The 22886-nt window shown below is 42.7% G+C and overlaps 1 protein-coding gene across 1 annotated transcript in view; it reads left to right on the top strand.

Annotated features, from left to right (window-relative positions):
- Nucleotides 1-12513, top strand: part of ALG14 (ALG14 UDP-N-acetylglucosaminyltransferase subunit) — a 99245-nt gene extending 86732 nt beyond the window's left edge. Inside the window, exon 4 of the mRNA XM_005908717.3 lies at nucleotides 12076-12513. Within this exon, the coding sequence (XP_005908779.1) occupies nucleotides 12076-12306 (231 nt within the window). The 3' untranslated portion in view covers nucleotides 12307-12513. The remainder of the gene's footprint in view (nucleotides 1-12075) is intronic.
- Nucleotides 12514-22886: the final 10373 nt, after the last annotated feature.

The raw sequence follows: 22886 nt of genomic DNA on the forward strand, positions 1-22886 counted from the left end.
CAGCTTAACCATTCAGATTAAAAAAAATAATAATAAGTACTGATTTTATCTATGTATTTATTTATTTAAAAGAATTATTTGTTTTTGTCTGTGCTGGGTCTTTGCTGCAGCGTGCAGGCTTGCCCTAGTTGTGGCGAGCAGGGGCTACTCTCTCGTTGTGGAGCCTGCACTCTTTTTTTTTTTCTTTTAGGTTTTTGTTTTTTTATTTTTTTTTTTTTTTAATTTAATTTTATTTTTAAACTTTACATAATTGTATTAGTTTTGCCAAATATCAAAATGAATCCGCCACAGGTATACATGTGTTCCCCATCCTGAACCCTCCTCCCTCCTCCCTCCCCATACCATCCCTCTGGGTCGTCCCAGTGCACTAGCCCCAAGCATCCAGTATCGTGCATCGAACCTGGACTGGCAACTCGTTTCTTACATGATATTTTACATGTTTCAACTCTTAAGTGCTGGGCTTTAGTCATTGAAGCCGGTGGGCTCAGTAGTTGTGGCTTAGTTACCACATGCCACAATGAAGGCATGGGGGACCTTCACAGACCAGGGATTGAACCCGTGTCCCCTGCACTAGCAGACAGATTCTTAACCACTGGACCACCAGGGAAGCCCCTTTGTATTTATTTTTATAAATACATCAGGGCAAGGCAATGAAATGCCTCTCCAGTGTGGGCACTGACAACCTCTGGACTCTTTTTTGGCCATGCTGCACAGCATGCGGGATCTTAGTTCCCCCGATCAGGGATGGAACTTGTGCCCTCTGCAGTGTAAGCTTAGAGTCTTAACCTCTACACCACCAGGGAAGTCCCCCTTGAGCTCTTTTGCCTACTCTGTACTTACAGTCACAGGAGCCATAAACATTTATGGAGTGGCCAAATTATGTGGAGCCTTGGGTCGGTAAGGTCTTACCGACATGCATTGAAACTGCTGGTGAACATCCCGGAGTTGTGAGGGGCCACTGGTGTCTACTGTCTGTGCATCTCTCACATGCTTAACTTCCACCTCTGTATCTCAACCCAAACCCAACAAATCAGGATGGTTGCGGAATGTTGGGAAGTCTGGTTTCCCACACAAGGACAAAACAGCTTAACCTGGGGACTTCCCTGGCGGTCCAGTGATTGGGACAATGTGCTGCTAATGCACCCCAACATTCTCTACCTTACCATCTCTAACTCCCAAGAAGGAGAATACATTAGCAAGGACCCTCAGGACAGTCTCATCATGCCCTATATATGTCTCCATTTACTTTATTCACCACAAGAGGTGGAAGCCCCTGAAAGAGTCACCTGGACCTGTCATCTCTGTTAAATTATAATCAGTCTCAAGCCCACAACCCTCCCCAACCTCCCAAACTGTTTTTATTGGCCCCGATTTATGGTCCGTCCACGAAGTCTACATCCTCTCTCCTCCATCTTGCTCTAGTTGGTTTACCTAAAATACTGTGCCACTTCATTACTTACTAGCCCCCAAGTCACCTCCTCTCAGGTCTCCTTTGACCTCCATGTGTCTCTGTCCCCTTCTGCTTTATATTATATAAATGTGTACCTCGTGTTTTCTGTCTTCCCACTGGAATGTAAACTTTATGAGAGAAGGGGCTTTTGTTTACTAGTAAACAACAATATCCGTAATACCCAGAACAGTACCTGGCATATTATCCTTACTCAATAACTATTTCTTGAACAAATGAATCTGTGAGTGAAGGAACTGAGATATAGAATGAATAAGCAGTCTGTCCCTATTCACATGGCTACTAAGCAGACAGCTCAAACCTGTGTGATTGCAAAGCCTTGGTCCATAAGCACCTTGAGGCTTCTTGATGGATTATGTGAATGCAGCATGAGCAAGAATACTCTGGTTGACTGGGAGTAATCAACATTGGGGTGTCAGTATTAGGAACTTATCAGTTGAGCAAGATACTACAGGACCAACATTTACATTATATGATTATGTGATTTTCAGATCACCAAAATATTTTTGGTATATATTTGGTCTTCGTCCACTGTTCCTGACTCACAGCTCCTAAAACCCTTGGAATTTCCTAAGTGATGACAGTGATAAAGGTGCCTTGTTAAGTTAATGAGATGACTTTTGGAAGGCACTCAAGAATGGGGGCTGCTTGCCAGTGGAGCCAGCTGTGTGATTAAAGGGTCAGAACTTCAATCCCACTCCCACCCTACCCCCAGCCTCTACCTCTGGCAGGGGAGAGAGGATGGAGGATGGATCAGTCACCAATGGCCAGTAGTTTAATCAATTGTGACTATGTAATGAAGCCAGCGTAAAAACTCAAGAGATCAGAGTTGGGAGAGTTTCCAGGTTGGTTAACACGTACAGACTTAGGGAGAATGGCATGGAAAGTCCACACCTTTGCCCCATACCTTACCCTGTGTGTCTCTTTTTCTGGCTATTGGTTTGTGACCTTTAATATCCTTCATAATAAATCAATAAACTAGTGAGTAAACTGGTTTTTCTGATTTCTGGAACCATTCTAGCATGTGACTCGACCTCAAGGAGTGGGTCATGGGAACCTCTGATTTATAGCCAGTTGGTCAGTAATGTGAGTAACAATCTGAGTTTGTGACAGGCATCTGAAGGGGAGGGTGGTCTTGGGGACTGAGCCATTAACCTGTGGAATGTGATTCTATATCAGAGTAGATAGTGTTAGAATTAAGTTAAACAGTAGGACAACCCGTTGGTGTCCATAGCATTGTTTGTTGTGGGGAAGCCTATACATACACACACACACATTGGAATTGGGTCCAGGAACCTAATTTACACTGGGAACAGTTTTCTTGAGCTGTTATCAAACAAAATGGAAGTAACTGATATTTGAGGAACTAACAAATTCATTGTCTTTATACCATAAGCCATTAGCCTAGATAAAAATGATTTATAACTTAACCTTTTTGGAAATGATTTAAAAGATGAAAGCGATGCCTGGGTAAAGAGGAGTAGGGCAGGGCCTGAGTGGACTGTGACATGTTCAAGCAGGGAAGCAGCTGATGCCCGTGTACAAACATCGAATGGAAGAAGTGATATATTCGGAAAAATAGACCTCAAAATGCCATGTACACAATGATGACAACTCTGAAAATGCTGTGTGTTAGCAATAGAATTGTAAGAGGCCTTGAAGTTCATGAATAGTGATTCTTTTGGGTTTTTGCATGTGGCTTTCTTTGGTTATTTCATGTGGGTCTTGATGTTTAGATGTTCCTATTGAACTGTTACTACTCAGATGATTAAATATACATAAAAAAGAAGAAATGCAGTGTACCACAGTGTGAGCCAAGCAGACACGTCATCCCATCTGCTCTGCGTCCAGTTCCTCTTGGCTGTCCACCTCCAGTGAGCACCAACACTCGGCACTGCCTTTGCTCAGGCTGTACTCCCGCCCCCGGCCTTCCGGTCCTCTGAAGATATCCTCTACGTGTTACAGACCACCTGCCCTCTGACTGCATTTTCTCCCTTACCCTCTTGATTACTCTCAGATGCTTCTCTCTCCAGTTTTCTGAGGCTTTTATTCCACTGCTCCTGCCCTCCTCTGCTCCTGAGATGAGGACTTGAGAGTGTCCTTTCCCTATGCCAGAGCACTCACCCTGACCTTTTCCACCTCTGCATCCTCACCCATGTCTCACTCTGCCTCTTCCTGTGCACGCGGGCCAGCGCTCGGAGCCCTGCCCGCGGAAATCCTGCGACTGTTCTGACGTGAACTGTTCCTTCTCTCACTCTGAGTTTGCTGCTCTCAAAACCTTTGTCTTTTTCCAGACCGATCAGGTTCTTTGTTAACGAACCATAAAAATCCTCTCTGGCTGGCTGAAACAGAAAAAGAATTCAGTGAAAGACTGTTGAGAGCGCTGAGAGTTACTGGGAAAGCTAATGAAGGAGGATTAGTAAGCATGGAGGGACAAGCCGGGGAGCCGAGCAGCTAGAACCTCAGGGCTGCTTTGGAGGGGCAGTGCCACCACCACCGCTGGACAGTGAACGGTGTAGCTGGCCCCCGGTCCTGGATGCCAGATTCTGCCAGTGGTTCCTCTGCCACCAGAACAGATTCTCCTTGGCCTTGCCTCTCTGCACCACTAGATCCTGGTTGGACCTAGGCAGAAACATCGGGTCAAGTCACAGCCCATCCACTGGCTGCAGAGGGGACGCAGACAGGGTATCTCACTGGTGCCGTGAGAGCTGGGCTCGGCCTGCTGCCCCAGCTCTTACAGTGGGAAATCACTGTTTCCAGACAAGAACAAAAAAGCGAAATAAAAGGCCACATGGCCCATCCCCAATTCAGGACAGTTGTTTTATTAAACTTTCTACAACTTCCTTATTAAGTCCTTGAAGCTGTTTCTTCTAACCTCTCACTCAGCAAGAACTCTGGAACATAGTTTAATGCAAAATGAAAGCCTTAGGGGTCACAGATTTATATACAAAATGTTCATAACAGCATGATTTAGAATAGCAAAAAGAAAAAAAATGAGTCAGCCTGAATTTTCAACAATAAAGGAATAGTTGGATAAATTATGATATATCCATAGGATTAAATATATGCAGTAATTAAAAATCATGAATTTTAAAAACTTTTTACAACACACAAAAATATAACTGAAAAGAACTTTATAATATGTATATGTAAGCTCTCAGAATTATATATGTGCATACATGAACATATTTTATAGTGAAATATAAATGTATATATAATACACCAAAATGTTGACAGATTGATGAGATTAGAAGGATTATTTTTTACTTTATGCTTTTCTGCACTTTTCACATTGAGCTGGGAAGTTATAAATATTGAAAAGAAAATCTGGTGATGGTAGACTTCCTGCGCCACCATTTTTAACCTTTGCCATGTTCTCAGTACAATTTTTCCCAAACCAATCTTACGCTAAATAGTCTAAATTCTTACTCTTTTCTCCCGATCTTCATGTTCATGTACAGCTCCTTCATTCCATTCTGTAAGCCATTCCCCAGCCCCACTTCACATGTGAGCTCCCCCTCTCCCCTGCTCACTTTCCCCTCCCTGCCTTTTAGCTCAGTGATTCACTGACATAACCATCTCTAGGGTTTCCATTACTCTTCTTTTAGCCAAATCTGAAGATCTTGTCTCTGTCGGTTTAGCCAGGTCGCCTTGTGGTTTTCTTATTCAGGTTAATTCTTAAGCACCCTACCTATAAGGCTTCATAGGAAGCCTCACGTCTGAGCTCTTCCTGTGTCTCCTGACTCGTCCCAGGCCTCAGCGTTTACTCCCTCCCTCATCTGCACAGTGGAACCAATATCCTATACATGTAAGTGTTGGTTTTGACAGGACCTGTGACCTCCAAAGACTACCTGCTGAGCCAGCTCAGCTTTGACAATAGGTTTGAATTCCCCCCAGCTTTATCCGTGGCCCTGGAAGCTCAGTAAAACCTTGCCTGCAGCTGTGTTCCTGCAGTTCTTTAGCTCTCTCCAGCTTCCACCTCCACCAGCAAGACGTTGTGCAAGAGGGTAGTTTTCAGGCCATGGTCTCAGAGATGGAATCTGCTTTTCTGTCCAGTCTTTTCAGATTACAGCCATAATTGGGCTCTCTGTGGGGCATCTCCAGTGGCTCAGATGGTAAAGAGTCTGCTTGCAATGCGAGAGACCCAGGTTCGATCCCTTGGTCAGGAAGATCCTCTGGAGAAGGATATGGCAACCCAATCCAGTGTTCTTGCCTGGAAAATCCTATGGACAGAGAAGCCTAACCAGCTACAGTCCACTGGGTCACAAAGAGTCAGACACGACTAACTTTTACACACATCTAGCTTTCAGGTGACTCAGATGATAAAGAATCCACCTGCCAATGAAGGAGACCCAGGTTCCATCCCTGGATCGATAAGATCCCCTGGAGAAGGGAATGGCTCCCCACTCCAGTATTCTTGCCTGGAAAACCCCATGGGCAGAGGAGCCTGGTGGGCTACAGTCCATGGGGTCACAAAGAGTCGGACGTGACTGAGTGATTAACACTTTAACTTTCAATTCATTTGGCTTTCAAGCTCACCTTCATATCCTTGGATCACCCTCATTGACCTTCAAACCAACCTAGGACCCCAAAGGTCTTGGCCCATATTCTGTGTATGGGGTTCGTACTAGGCTAGGAGTAAAATTCAGACTACCCTAGTTAAATATATGTTGGCACGCCTGTGCCGGTGTCATATCTCAACCAACAGGCCTTGACCTGTGGTGACCCAAATCTCTGGAACAACAGTCCTTTTGTAACTGCTCTTAATCCTTGATCTGGATCATCTACCCTCACGACTTCATGTTTATATTAGCCCTCACCTCTTTCTGTTTTATGGACCCATAACTTACATTATCCTTAGTATATCTATATCTTGGGTTTCCTGCTTTCAGAGACATTTATTTATTGATTTGTTAATTCATCCAGCAGGCCCATATGAGCACCTACCGGTTGGCGCTGTAAGCAATCAGAGGCTAGGCAATAAGTTAGACAAAATAAAGGACTGTGTCAGTTGGGATGCTTTTTATTGCTAGTGACAGACGTCCTGATCCAAACTGGCTTAAGCAAAAATGGAATGTATTCCCTCGCACGCCTTGCAAACCTAGGACTAGATATGATTTCCTTCAGGCACAGCTGGCTTCATGGACCTTAAATGCTGCCTTTGGGACCTGGCCTGTCTTCATCCCTCAGCTCTGCTCCATTGTGCTGTGTGATGGCTTCATTCTCAGCTCTCCAGGTGGTGGCAAGAGTGATGTTAACAGTGCCAGGCCCACATTCTCCTAGGCGCCAGTACAGCAGAGAAGGTACTGCTCTCTTAGTAGCCCCAACACATGTCCTGCTGTGTCTTGTGGTTCTCACTGGATTGGATGCTCTTCCCTGAACAAATGATTTTTGCCAGGGAAAGTTAGGGCTCTCACTGGTGGCTCAGATGGTAAAGCATCTGCCCACAGTACGGGAGACCTGGGTTGGAAAGATCCCCTGGAGAAGGAAATGGCTACCCACTCCAGCACTCTTGCCTGGAAAATCCCATGGACGGAGGAGCCTGATAGGCTACAGTCCATGGGGTCGCAAAGAGTCAGACACAACTGAGCGACTTCACTTTCACTTTTCACTTTGGTCAGACTAAAGTCATATGGCCTCTCCTTGTAGTTGAGTGTGAACTCAACTCTGTTCAAGCACTTAAGTTGAGAGCAAGGGGTACAGTGGTTCCCCTGAGGAAAAGGCAATGGATGTGAGATGGTTAAAAAAAAAAAAGAATTTTTAAGCTGTCAGTCACAGCCTTTATGCTCATGATGAATGTGTGTGATAGAGCTACAAACAAGGTCGAATCTGGCAACAGGAGCCTTTGACTTCATATATGACAGGCAAATGATTTCCAGCTTCCTTGTCCCTCAATATGTCTTTTTATTCCTTCCTTCAGCAGAATTTAATGAGTGCCTGTTTTGTCATACATGCACAGCATAGGTTATACTAGAGGTTGACCCTGCTCATAAGCAGTGTACAAGATAGTGAGGTAGAAAGATAGTAATGACCCTGCACCCATACTGAGAATTTGTATTTTAGGAAAGAGAAAAATAAGAAAGAGTATTTCTGTGTTTTTTTTTTTAATTAAAAAGACAACTTCAACCATTATATTGTTTAAAATCTTCTTTCCCCAGGCTGTCTCAGTAAATTCTGTTTTGTTTAGTGCTTGAAATAAGTCTTTCTGATATGCTTTGTTGAATAACAGAAACTCCATAATCCACAATTTTTCAATATTTACCTAGGCTTCTGTAAGGGCTTCCCTGGTAGCTCAGTAGTGAAGAATCCACCTGCAATGCAGGAGACACAGGTTCGATCCCTGGGTCCAGAAGATCCCCTGGAGAAGAAAATGGCAATCCACTCCCATATTCTTGCCTAGAAAATCCCATGAACTCCCAGAGGAGCCTGGCAGGCTACAGTCCATGGGGTCCCAAAAGAGTCAGGCACGACTTCACAACTGAACAACAACAGTAATAAGGCTTCTGTAAAACTCAGATTTAAAACCTGTATGTAATTAAAAGCTTTCCTTCATTTAAGTTTTAAGGGTTTTTTTTTTTAGTATTTGGTTTAGGGTTTTGTGATTTTATTGTTCCTAGGCTTTTTGCAGTAAGGTACCTCAAAATCAAGATACAACAGAGGCAAACAAACAAAATACCTTGAATTTCCACTTTTACCTAACAGTCTCTGCTTCTGGTCCATGGCAGGTTATTAAAGCATCTCCCACCAGTGCCCCTATCTCCAGACATTTCTATCAATATATTCACAGCTTGTATATATATATAATATATAATACATATGTGTGTGTGTGTGTGTATATATATTCGCAGCCAACCAGATACTGAATGGAACACGTGTGGATATGTACTTTTAAACATCTGTTAATTTTTGGCTGTGCTGGGTCTGCTTTGCTTGCAGGCTTGTCTCCAGCTGCAGTGAGTGGGGCTGCTCTCCGGTTGTGCACTGGCCTTGCACTGCGGTGGCTTCTCTCGTTGGGGAGCCTGGGCTCCAGGCGCACAGGCTTCAGTAGTTGCAGCAGGTGGGCTCAGTAGTTGCGGCTCTCAGGCTCCAGACCACAGACTCAGTAGTTGTGGCACACAGGCTTAGTTGCTCTGTGGCATGTGGGATCTTCTCAGATCAGGGATCACTTCCATGTCTCCTGCACTGGCAGGCGAATTCTTCACCACTGAGTCACAAGGGAAGCCCTGTACTCTTTTTTTTTTTTTTAAAGGCAACAAACATGAAAATACTTTTGTGACATTCAAGATCCAACATGCAACCCTTTTTATTATTTTTTTAGCTGCAGGTTTTACTTTGTTCTGTGTTATGGGAGACAAAAATGAGAAAAAGCAACACAAATAATCCAAGGATTAGGGAATACATTAACAGCGGTTCTCAACTGGAGAGTTGGCAATGCCCAGAGACATTCTTGACCGTCTTGGCTACTGGAATCTTGTGGGTAGAGGCCAGGGATGCTGCTCCACATCCTACAATGCACAGGACTGGCCCCCGCAAGCAAAAATAATCCAGTCCAAAATGTCAATAGTGCCACTATTGAGAAACCTTGCATTAATAGGATTTTTAGAATTCTAAACCCTGAAAGGATTCAGAACAGTCTTGTAACTTAGGCTTCAGACAAAACCAGAAACAAATGAGACTCAGAGAATTCTAGAATCCTGGAACTAATGGGAAAGGTCATCTAGTCCAGTCTTTCTACTTCCCACATACAGTTAGGAGTCACATAGAGGAAAGGAGGCTGGAAACAAAGGTGGAGACTGGAAACAAAGGTGGAAACTCCACCTTTGCAATGCATGGTCTGGCAACTGGTCCATCTCAGTTTTCATATTCTGTGAAAAGGGAACGAAAAACTCAAATGATTGCTGTGAGGATTAACTTAACACAGGAGGGAGGGGACATATGCACACTTATGACTGCTTCACATTGTTGTATGGCAGAGACCAACACACATTGTCCTCTAGTTAAAAATTTTAAAAAATACATCTGAGATATAAAGAAAAGAATACATGTGAGGTGTTTAGCACAGTACCTGACCACAGTGGGTTGTTAATAAATAGTGGTAGTGAGAGCCGAGGTGGTAATTAAGATTACCGTTGTTACCAGAAAAACAAACAACACAATCAAAAAGTGGGCAGAAGACCTAAACAGACATTTCTCCAAAGAAGACATACAGATGGCTAATAAACACATGAAAAAATGTTCAGCGTTGCTCATTATTAGAGAAATGCACATCAAAACTATAATGAGGTATGACCTCACACTGGTCAGAATGGCTATCATCAAAAAATCTATGAACAATAAATGGTGGAGAGGTTGTGGGGAAAAGGGAACCCTCTTGCCCTGTTGGTAGGAATGTAAATTGATGCAACCACTATGATGAACAGTCTGGAGATTCCTTAAAAAACTAGGTGTAAAAATATTGTATGACCCAACAATCCCACTATTGGGCATATTCCCTGAGAAAACCATAACTGAAAAAGACACATGTACCCCAATGTTTATTGCAGCACTATTTACAATAGCTCAGACATGGAAGCAACCTAGATGTCCATTGACAGATGAATGGATAAAGCATTGTGGGATGTATATACAATGAAATATCACTCAGTCATGAAAAGGAATGAATGTGAGTGAGTTCTAATGATGTGAATGAACCTAGAGCCTATTATACAGAGTGAAGTATGTTAGAGAATAACAAATATCATATATTAATGCATGTGTATGGAACTCCCTGTTCCATCTTCTTTTGTTCATGCTCCCTTGAGGGTCCATGAAGAAAGGTTATAGGGGCAACTCATTGAGGATTAAAGAGCGCTAGCCTGGAGGGCAGCTTAGTAGCTGGGACTTCAGGAGAAAGTCTCAACGAAAATTCTTCATAGGAGACAGGCAGGGGGTTTAACTTGCAGGTAAGAGCTAAGGAAAACTAAAAAGGATTGGTTCCCACCTGAAAACAGGTTACTCTGTCTGACCCCAGAGCTCTGTAAATGGTGTTCTAGGTGGTCCTACCTCGGCGAAAGGTGGGACTTAGGTCACATGCCCTTTACCAAACCCTTACATTCTCCCATGTGTCTCACAGCTGTGACACATGTCTGTCAGAGAGGGTCCCCGCAATGCTCAGATGATTATTTCAGCTCTAAAGTTCTCTGAGGCTTCCCAAGTGGCTCTGTGGTAAAGAATTCACCTGCAATCCCTGGCTCAGGAAGATCCCCTGAAGGAAGAAATGGCAACCCACTCCAGTATTCTTGCCTGAAAAATCCCAAGAACAGAGGAGTCTTGCCTGAAAAATCCCAAGAACAGAGGAGTCTAGCAGGCTACAGTCCATGGGGTCGCAAATGTCTAATAATAAGTTTTGCAGACCTTGTGCTGAAGTGCTCGTGTGACATCATAGGCTATGCCTAGTAAGTGTGTGTTGACACACATATTCTGTTTTATGATTTTTGGAGTAAAAAATGTTTAATTAGGTTTTACTAGTTCAGTCAACATGAACATATGATTAAGATGTGCAAAATGTTTTAAAAATAATAATAAATGATCTTGGTGGCTCAGTGGTAAAGAATCTGCCTGCCGATGCAGGAAACACAGGAGGTTTGATTCCCCGGGTTGGGAAGATCACCTGGCGAAGGAAATGGCAGACCACTGCAGTATTCTTGCCTGGAAAATCCTATGAATAGAGGAGCCTGGTGGGCTACAGTCCATGGGGTCACAAAGAGTCGGACACAACTTAGCATCTAAGCAACAAACAATGAACTTACCCACAGTTCTGTGTAATAGGTTTCCTCTCATTTTCTTAAAAAAACCTATAAAAATTCTTTGCAGTTACTCTATGAGTTAAATTCAGCAACTAAATTGTTTTTAACCAATGGCTTTCTATTAAAAAAAAAAAAAAAGATTAGCAGAATTCAAAGCATTAAAAGGCTCTGGATTACAAGTGTGGATTGAATTCTCTTGAGGGAAAACCTCATTCATTTGGTAGCCTTCTCTCAAATATCCCGCTTTTTTTGGGTTTTTTTTGTTTTTGTTTTTGTTTTTTTGGATTGAACTACAGTGATTCCACCTCCAACAAAAATGTTCTACGTAATTTGGTCATTTAAAGATGTTTTCTCCTATATCTTTCATGTCAGTCCTCCAACTATCATAAAGATTGCTTTAAAAAAAATCAACACAAACAAGTCAGCACATTAGAAAACAGTGAATCACAGCTGGTTTCCATATATTTAACGTTCAAGATCCACAAAGCAGTCAGAAGAGCAACACACACGCATCCCGTGGGTGGTGGCCGAACACCGGGCACTGTGTACATGCGTCCCTTAGCACAAAGCCGGCCACCCAGGTGCAGAGAAGTGCAGTCATTTTCCCCAGGGCACGCAGTTGATAAGCAGGGGAGCCAACAGCACCGCCCCACTTGGCTCCCAAGCACATGAGTTTGCTGCAGACTGGATCTTAACAGGGAATCACTCAAGACTTGGAATTAAAAAAAAAGTCTCTAAGATTAGAATGTTTTTATTTTAAATGCCTCACTTAGAGTAGTATCCTGTGTTTTTATTTGACCTTCAACTTTTTTTTTTTCCAAGGTGTTGTGTAACGGACCAGGAACATGTGTTCCTATCTGTATATCTGCCCTTCTCCTTGGAATACTGGGAATAAAGAAAGTGATCATTGTCTACGTTGAGAGCATCTGCCGAGTGGAACATTTATCCCTGTCCGGAAAGATTCTGTTTCACCTCTCCGATTACTTCATTGTTCAGTGGCCAACTCTTAAGGAGAAGTATCCCAAATCTGTGTACCTCGGGCGAATTGTTTGACCTACAACAACTTACTTCTTTAGAATTTTGCTAGCCACAGTGTTTACTGTAAATGGGGAACAAAAAAACTACATGTTTTTTATTAAAAAGCTTTTGAAAATCCTGAGAATTATTGGTGGTCAAGAGTAAAGAAATGTGTCAGTAACCCAGTGAGGAACCTGAGGTTCCTCTTATAAAACAAACATTAATAAAACTATTAAGTATGTATGTCTCTGTGCTCCAAATTTCCTTTCTATGTAAAAGTATTTATCGCTGCCTGCAAATTATCTCCTGACTTGTTTTACTTAATATTTTTTCTAGGGCTAAATATAGAATTTGTATGATTAGCCACATTTCCTGTTCTATAGGTTTTTTGTTTGGTTTTTTGTTTTGTTTTTTTTTTACAGTATTCTGCATTATATAAAGAAAAATATTTCTTAGTTTTTGTTCAGACACAACAGGCTTTATTTCCTGTATGGAAACAGAGAGGTCCCTGGTGAATCCTTTCAGCATAAAGGAAGCAGTTATATTAAATTGGCTTCATGACAATTTGCACTCCACAGGCTTCCAGAACTGAGCGCATAAACCAGTATCTTTTTTTATTCTTCAGTTTTGCTTTGTGAGTAGTTGGCCTCAATCCAGAATATCTTTTAAAAATCTTTTGTTTGTTAAATGGAAAACTGACTACTGTCATAGGAGTAAGAACATGTTTCTGTTATCATGGCCGAACTCTCAAAACACTTTTTTTTAGCATTTTAGTAAATTCAGCATTTCATGGCTATAGTTGTCTCTGGCATTTTAAGATGTGTAGGCTCAGTAAAGTGTGTATTTACTTAACATTTAGGTGAGTTCTTGTTGAATGCCAGGTATTCTTCTAAGCACTTTTCAAATAGTAACTGATTTAACTCTAATAACAACTCTATGAGGTAGGGCCTGTTTTTATCCCCATTTTACAGATGACTTTCCAGAATCACATGACTGGTAAGTGCCAATGTAGGAATTCAAGCTCAAGCTTAATAACAGAGCCAGTTGAGGGCCCCATAGTTAGGAGGGCCCCTCACTTGGTTTAATACTCTGCTGTCTTCCTCTTGAATTCTTCACATATTATGAACAAGAGGCTCTAATTGTATTTTGCATTGGACCTCGCAGGTTGTTTAGCTGGCCCAGCTTGAGAATCTCTTCTCCTAAACAGCCATGTCAACTTTAACAGAAGTACAACACCCAGTGCAGGGCCTGGCCTGGCGGGTCTGCAATAAACAGGAATTCCATTCCCCTCCTTGCTACTTTAACAAGGCAACAGACAATGAGAAGACCTTTTGTGATGTTTGTTAATTTTTTTTTCCTCTTAAATCTTTTTTATAAGTATGATATAAAGCTAATAAAAATATATAAATTAAAAAAGAAATTGAGTTTTGGAGAAAAGAGTGATCACCCAAGATGACCTACAGTTAAAACACTGAGGCTACTCTAGCCTTTCTTGTACTTTTAGAAAATCTCCTTCTCTGAAGTCCAGTAGGCTCATCTGTCACCAGTACCTTTTCCTGGGTTTTGGGCTGGAGAAGCACATGGCAGAAGACACTCAGAACAGAAAAAGTACCTTGCTATCTGGATTTGGTGGCTATGGGATAGCCAAGCGCTAGTTCATTGCGCTTTGACTTTAATTCTCAAACCTCAGGCACTGGCTCCGTGTCACCTGACGTAAAGGTCTGAAATACCAGACAATGTATTTGTGTGGTTCAACCAGGAGTGGAAATGAAGTGAGCCTCTATTTTTCTAGGGAGAAAGTGATTTTTTTAGGGACAGTAGCACATACATTTTATGTGTCTTTGAGTTTGTTCATAAGTGCCACTGGGTGAATAGTTGCTCAGTGAAATTGGACTGTGTTCAGTGCATTTAATGCCTGTCTGTGCTCCAGAGCAACTGCCCCGGGGGCCCCACAGCTAGGCCTGATGACTTGGCTCCTGCACGGGCTTAGGCCATGGAGAATTGTAGTAAAGAGACCATGATTTTTTCCAGAAACATATGTCCCAGATGTTTTGCAGAGCCTTAACTTAGACAGTGGTTAGTCTGGAATGTCAGAGAAAGAATCTTATGTATATCACTAAAAGTTTAGAAATATCTGCAGGGCCTGGGGCTGCTGTGCACACATTCAGACCCTGGCTGAGCCACACAGGATCATGCCTTCCTGTTCAGTTCCAGATTATTTGGTAAACAAATTCATGTTCCCCTGTGCCTTATTGTTATGTCTAATTCAAATCCTCAAGATCACACTTTAGCAAAAGAGGCTGATTTGAGGTTGCAGTAGAGGCCATTCTGCTGTGCATTTCTGTGGTGTAAAGAAAGCTAGTGCTCTACTCTCGATTCAAACTGAAGAAATCAGTAGCTAGCTTGTCTTTTCCAATTTCTCTTGAAACACTTGGGAATGCAGCTCTTACTGGTAGAGACTGCTCATAAGAAATTAGTTGTATCAGTCTTTAAATGAGGCAGGCAAACCACACATCCTGCCCACACCTACTTCCCTGGAAGATTTTATCTACAGTTCAGCTGTCCTGAAGGGTCTCAGCAGCTTGCCAGGTCAAAACCAAACTGTTTCAGAGAGGGCTTCCAAGAGTCATCACAGGAAGCTTGTGCTGGAACGAAGAGTGCTATGATACCATGTCAACAAGAGGAATGTTGTACAGTTTTAAACTGAAAAGCAAGAGTTCCTTGCTAGAAGGGAGCTGGCCTAAGCGTCCCCTTACAAAAACAACTTCAAACATACTCTGATTGCCTTTACCAGAAGAGATTAACATTGGAAAATGTACCACCCCGTACTGTGCAGCTCCCTGCCTGGAATCATGCTTCATATCTTCTAAAAATCCCCAGCTCACCGAAAAGAGTTTGGTAGCAAGCTCTTTTACATGAAGCGTCTTTTATCCACTTTAATGTCATTTGCGCATGTGTGCTAAGTTGATTTAGTCATGTCCGACTCTTTTCGACCCTATGAACTGTAGCTCGCCAGGCTCCTCTGTCCAAGGGATTTTCCAGGCAAGAATACTGGAGTGGGTTGTGATGAGCCTGCTTCTGTAAGTCTCAACAGCCCAGCACTCTAAAGCAAAGTTGTGTTCTTGTTGCCACTCACTTTAAACATGGATTTGACATGTCTCCTTTTCCCTCCAGAGTGATCACCAATGCCAGGCTCTGCTATCTCACTCAAACAGCAAACTGAAGTAATTTTTGTTTTGTTACTCTTTAAGCCACATATAATAGATTGCCTTAAAAAAAAAAAAAAATAGCCTCAGAATTTTCTCTTGTCTTTTCATTCTCCTGTCCTTGTCGTCTGATTTTACCCATCAATTCTGCCTTTGAACTAGTTCTTATCTAGCTTCCTTTTTAGTCCCATGGTCACAACTCAGCTAACTCTTTAACATAAATTTCTTGTTATGTTAGCACGTTTGTTGAGGAACTGAGGCATAAAGAGATTAAGTAACTTATCTAAGATTGTGTAACTAGAAAGGAGCAGAGCTGGCATTTGAACCAAGGTTCACTAGCTCCAGCCAGACTTACTTGAACAGCTGTGTTAGGTTTGAAATATGAAAAGTGCTAAAAAGTAGACCAACAGGATGCTGTGATGGGAATACAGTGCTGGGTGCTGTAAAGAGGAAAATCAGGAAAGGATTCTCTAAGGGTCACTTTAGATGAGATTTGAGGCCGAGTGCCTGATGTATTTGTCCTCTTCCCACTTCCCATATTATCTCCCCTGTTACCCATAGCCTGGTTTCAGCAACTTCTCTACACACTTCTTTTTTATATATACATACAATTTTATTTGTTTATTGGCTGCACTGGGTCATTGTTGCTGCTCAGGCTTTACTCTCGTTGAGATACACAGGCTTCTCATTGCAGTGGCTTCTCATTGCGAAACATGGGCTCTAGGCTTGCGGGCTTCAGTAGTTGCGGCTCCCGGGCTCTAGAGCACAAGCTCGGTGATTGTGGCCCATGCGCTTAGTTGCTCCACGGCTTGTGGGATCTTGCCGCATCAGGGATAGAACTCATGTCCCCTGGATTGGCAGGCAGATTCTTAACCACTGAGCCACCAGGGAAGCCCCTCTGCACACTCTGTGTCCTAGCCGCACACACACAGTTAAAGCTGATTACACACCACCAGATTGCAATACCTTGTGCTTGTAAACACGTGTGAAGGGAAGACACCAGTGCTTTTGCTAATTATTTCTTTATGTTTGTCTTACTTGAGGGACTATACCTCATATTATTGTGTCCTTGCTTCATTCTTGGTCATACCTACCACAGCTCAGGACAGAATGTAGCCATGAGGTAAGTACATAAATTTTAGACTTTGTCTAGACCTACTTCTAGTTCCATTTCATCTGGATCAGTACTTCTCAAGCTTTTTGGTCTCAAGACCTCATTAAAAACTGTTGAAAGATCCCAATGAACTTCTGTTTACATGGGCTATATTTGTCAATATTTACCACATTAGAAATTAAACCAGAATTTTTTTAAACATAAGAATAGACAAGTATATATACTTTGCATTATCCGTCAGAGCGATGATATCAACACACATCATTGTAGCATTTACAAAACTATAAAATAATGAAAGAATGTGCAGGGAAAAGGCAAATAACATTTCAATACGTCTTATGACAATGTTTTGACCTCGTGCTCTCATTTGAGAGCTGATCTTTATAACAGCACACCAGTGAATTCACCTCCTCTAGCAGCCTTTCATCAGTCTGTGCTCTGCCTACTAGTTTTCTATTGCTGTGTAACAAAACTGCTGCAAAGTTACAGGCTTCGAATAATACTTATTATCTCGCAGCTCTGGCTTAGAAATCCATGCAGGACTTAACTGATTCTCTACGCAGGGTCTCACAAGGCTGTAATCCAGGTGATAGCCAGGACTGGGCTCTGATCTAAACCTCTGGATCTTCTAAAGTTATTCAGGGTATTGCTGGCTGAATTCATTTCCTTGCAGTTGTAGGACTCATGGTGACCTGTTTCTTTTTCTTTGGTGGGTAGGTGGGCGGTTTGCTGTGTGGCATATGGGATCTTAGTTCCTCAACCAGGGATTGGAATCTTAACCACCGGGCTGCCAGGGAAGTCCCCGATGGTGATCTGTTTCGTACAGGCTAGCAGGAGAGTCTCTATTGCTGCTTGTCTCTTTTAAGGACTCACATGGCTGTGTCAGACACACCTAGGGTAATCTCCCTTTTAATTAACTCAGGGTCAGCTGATTAGGGACCATAATAATATCCAAAAAATCCCTTTTGCCATATTAATAATGTCATCAGGAGATTAATAGCCCATGATATTCACAGGTCCCACTCCTAAGTGGGGGCTTCCCTGATGACTCAGTGGAAAAGAATGTGCCTGCCAATGCAGGAGATGTGGGTTCAGTCTCTAGACTGGGAAGATCCTCTGGAGAAGGAAATGGCAACCCACTCCAGGATTCTTGCCTGGAAAATCCCATGGACAAGGGAATCTGGCGGGCTATAGTCCATGGGGTCTCAAAAGAGTCAGACACAACTTAGTGACTAAACAACAACAACTCCTACTTCAAGATAGGGGATCATAGAGGGTGTGGGCATCATGGGGTAGAATTCTATGCCAGCTTAGAATTCTGCCAGTTATAATCTGCCTGGTGATTTTGTTTTGTTTGGGGAAAAAAAAAATTTTTTTTAAACTTTTACTTAGGTCACCAAACTCCTGCATTAGCATCCAAGTTCTCTAGCCTTTTTTTTTTAATATGAGAAATTCATGTCTTCCAAACCTCATCCCTTTTCTAGCAAGTTGTTCTGTGCCTCACTTTGTTTACTTGTCAAATAGGCATAATAATGGTACCTACTTTTAGAGCTGTGAGCATTAAACTAGAAGATACATGTAATGCCTTTAGCACAGAGCCTAACACACAGAAAGCCCTATGCAACCTGATGTCTCCAGGCAACCAAGGTAGCTCCCTTGGTATGTCATGACCTGGAGGTAGGTTGTCCTTAAACTAAGCGCAGCAACCACTTCCTGCCCTCTAGGATGGCCTTTATCAAACAAAGCAGAAAATAACAAGTGTTGCCAAGAATGTGGAGGAACTAAACCCTCACATTGCTGGTGGGAATGGAGAATGGTTCAGCAGCTGTGGAAAGCAGTTTGGCAGTTTCTCAAAGAATTAAAGTTACTGTATGATCCAGCAATTCCACTCTGAGGTATATACCCCCAGAGAATTGAAAACACATGTTCGCACAAAAACCTGTACACAAACATTCATACCAGCATTATTCACAATAGTCAAAAGGTGAAAACAACTCAGACATCCACCAACAAATGGATGGATTAGCAAAAGTGGTATATCTGTACCATGAAATATCATTCAGTCACAAAAGGGATGAAGTACTAATTCATAACATGCTAAGCATGGATGAATGAACCTGGAGGACATGCTAAGGGAAACAAGCCAATCCTAAAAACCCACATATTGTATGATTCTGTGTATATGAACTGTGCAGAATAGGCAAATCCATTGAGAATAAGTAGATTCATTGTTTCCAAGGGGCTGTGCTGTGCTAAGTCGCTTCAGTCGTGTCCAACTCTTTGCGACCCTCGTAAACTGTATCTGCCAGGCTCCTCTGTCCATGGGATTCTCCAGGCAAGAATACTGGAGTGGGTTGCCATACCCTCCTTCAGAGGATCTTCCCCACCCAGGGATGGAACCCATGTCTCTTACATCCCTCCTGCATTGGCAGTGGGTTCCACTAGTGCCACCTGGGAAGTCCAAGGGGCTGTGGAAGGAGGCAATGAGGGTAACTTTAAGCAGATATGGGATTTCTTTTCTTTTGAGTGGTAATTAGATGGTGGTAATGATTTGTACAACTCTGAACATACAAACCCACTGAGTTGTATGCTTTAAATGGATGTACCTTATGGCATATGAATTATTTCTCAATGAAAAACACTGTCAATAGTCACAGAATCTGTCTGTGGATATTTGTGGGTGTGTATACATATTGAAAAGCAGAGACATTACTTTGCCAACAAAGGTCCGTCTAGTCAAGGCCATGGTTTTTCCAGTGGTCATGTATGGATATGAGAGTTGGACTGTGAAGAAAGCTGAGCGCCGAAGAATTGATGCTTTTGAACTGTGGTGTTGGAGAAGACTCTTGAGAGTCCCTTGGACTGCAAGGAGATCCAACCAGTCCATTCTGAAGGAGATCAGCCCTGGGTGTTCTTTGGAAGGAATGCTGCTAAAGCTGAAACTCCAGTACTTTGGCCACCTCATGCGAAGGGTTGAGTCACTGGAAAAGACTCTGATGCTGGGAGGGATTGGAGGCAGGAGGAGAAGGGGACAACAGAGGATGAGATGGCTGGATGGCATCACTGACTCGATGGATGTGACTCTGAGTGAACTCCGGGAGTTGGTGATGGACAGGGAGGCCTGGCGTGCTGTGATTCATGGGGTCGCAAAGAGTTGGACACGACTGAGCGACTGAACTGAACTGAACTGAACTGATACAGATGAAGAAAGACAAAACAGAAAACTAAGCACAGCAGCCAGGAAGCAGCTACAGGGAGCGTTTTTGTTTACTGTGATTCCATCTCTGCCCACAGCCAGAGACTGAACAAAGACTGAAGGTGCTGGGGACAAAGCACGGCTATTGGGGAAGAGCTGAGTAAGAACAGGATGAAAAGAGCCAGTGAGGGGTTAGGGGGCCTGGCAGGAGAAGATGGCCTCGGTGCACACTAAGTCCCTCCCCCACCTCCTCCCTAAAGGGCCTCACCCCAGACGACTGAGGTGAATTGTATTTTCCAAAGTTGGCCAGCCACGTGCTCTGCAGTATGCCTTGGCCGCTTCCCGACGCGGGAATGGAGTCTGGCTGCTCTTCCCCAGATCTAAACATGGCCATCAGAATGCAGTGAGAGTGGGAAGTGACATACATTTTAACTCAGACTCTCCCCGGGGGCATCCCCAGACCATGAGAAGCCAAAGGCTCCCGGAGAGGCCAGGTTGTAGGTGTTGCGGTTCAGTCAGCTGAGCACAGGCTTGGGGTCATCTCCATACAGATGCTGGACATGTGATGGGAGAAGCCTCCAGATGACTCCAGCCCCACCATCTGAGTCACTCCCAGCCTTTTTAGTCCTCCCACCTCGGAGCAGAGAAAAGGTCTCCCTCCGCTCCCATTGAGTTTCTGACCCAGAGTGTCCATGCGCAGAATTAAATGGGTGCTGTTTTCTGCCACTAAGTTTTGGAGGAGTTCATTTCAAAGCGATGGGTAATTAGAACAATAACTTTTCAGAAGGAGCCAATCCCTCTGAAGTTTGGTTACTTTGGCTTAATATTAGGAGAGGAAACGATTTCTCCCTCCAAGGCAAAAGGAATAAAATGTATTTCTACACCATGAATAGGAAAAGGCTTTTTTTTCCCCTCTTCTCCTTGCTCCTTGGCCTGCATGTAGCAGTGAAACAGAAACCAGTGAATTCTTTTAAATCTTTTAACCATATGCAGATGAATAAGCAAATGCTTGGACTTGGTTCCTAATCTCTTTTCCTTTCCTGTGTAACTGATGGGGTTTTTTTTTTCCACTCTAATAAACTTTAGTATTTAAACAGAAGTCATGTGTCACATGTATGACGATTAGTGGCAAGAATGTAGAAAAAGAGATAGCTGCAGAGCACGAAGCCTTAATTAATAGCCAAGCCATTCAACTGAAAATAAGAACAATGTTTCTGGCAGGGAAATATGAACTTGGCCTCCTTTTTCTTCCCTCAGTCTTCTTGGGATAATTATTTAAAATTCAATGATTATAAAGAAAACTTTTCAAAGTTTTCATTCAAGTGCCAGTGCTTGAATTTCAGTAATCTTTCAGTGACATCGAATAGACCCACCCTTCCCATTTCTGGATCTTCCTGTGAATTGCCAAACCCCAGAATTTGCAAACTGAGACTTGTGCAGAAATCAAACAGAAGGGAAGGCAACAGTGGCAGGAGGCATGGAGTCTGGAATGATAGTCTTCTCCTCTCTCAGAAAAAGGGAAAAGAAGTTTCATTCTTCAAAGAAAACAGAAAGAAAACAAGACTTTTATGGAAATACCATATACAGAGTTGGCAGAAATTCAGCAGGGAATAAAAAGTATCCAAAATGTTTCCTTGTTCAGTTCCAGCCCAGCAGCCAAATTATAGGGCTCCATTTTCAAGCTGATTTCCTCCGAGTTATCTGGACCTGTGACCAAGCAAGGCCTCTAGAATGGCCCAAGCTTTGGTCCATTGATTCCCCAGCTGAACAAGCTAAGTCTAAAGATGGAGAGAGAGCTTAAAATTCATCAAAATCTTATAGAAAAGCTGAAAAGTTTTAGAAAAAGTTACAGAAAAGTTTATGACTGATATGGTAAAAGTCTGATATTTGACAGCCATTCCAAAGAACAAAATAATGCCGTTTGCTGTAACATGGGTGGACCCATCCCCAAGACCATCCCCAAGAAAAAGGCAGAAAGGCAAAAAGGCCAAGTGTTGTCTGAGGAGGCTTTACAAATAGCTGTGTAAAGAGAGGCGAAAGACAAAGGATAAACGGAAGATACACCTATTTCAATGCAGAGTTCCAAAGACTAGCAAGGAGAGATAAGAAACCTTCCTCAGTGATCAGTGCAAAGAAATAGAGGAAAACAATAGAATGGGAAAGACTAGAGATCTCTTTAAGAAAATTAGAGATACCAAGGGAACATTTCATACAAAGATGGACTCAATAAAGGACAGAAATGGTAGGGACCTAACAGAAGCAGAAGATACTAAGAAGAGGTGGCAAGAATGCACAGAAGAACCATACAAAAAAGATCATGACCCAGATAATCACGATGGTGTGATCACTGACCTAGAGCCAGACATCCTGGAATGTGAAGTCAAGCGGGCCTTAGGACGCATCACTATGAACAAAGCTAGTGGAGGTGATGGAATTCCATTGGAGCTATTTCAAATCCTGAAAGATGATGCTGTGAAAGTGCTACACTCAATATGCCAGCAAATTTGGAAAACTCAGCAGTGGCCACAGGACTGGAAAAGGTCAGTTTTCATTCCAATCCCAAAGAAAGGCAATGCCAAAGGATGCTCAAACTACCGCACAATTGCACTCATCTCACACGCTAGTAAATGCTCAAAATTCTCCAAGCCAGGCTTCAACAGTTCATGAACCATGAACTTCCAGATGTTCAAGCTGGATCTAGAAAAGGCAGAGCAACCAGAGATCAAATTGCCAACGTACATTGGATCATCGAAAAAGTGAGAGTTCCAAAAAAACATCTATTTCTACTTTATTGACTATGCCAAAGCCTTTGACTGTGTGGATCACAATAAACTGTGGAAAATTATGAAAGAGATGGGAATACCAGACCACATGACCTGCCTCCTGAGAAATCTGTATGCAGGTCAGGAAGCAACAGTTAGAACTGGACATGGAACAACAGACTGGTTCCAAATAGGAAAAGGAGTACATCAAGGCTGTATATTGTCTTATTAAACTTATATGCAGAGTGCATCATGAGAAATGCTGGACTGGAGGAAGCACAAGCTGGAATCAAGATTGCCGGGAGAAATATCAATAACCTCAGATATGCAGATGACAC

Source organism: Bos mutus, chromosome 3 (assembly GCF_027580195.1).
Source record: "Bos mutus isolate GX-2022 chromosome 3, NWIPB_WYAK_1.1, whole genome shotgun sequence".
Taxonomy (NCBI): domain Eukaryota; kingdom Metazoa; phylum Chordata; class Mammalia; order Artiodactyla; family Bovidae; genus Bos; species Bos mutus.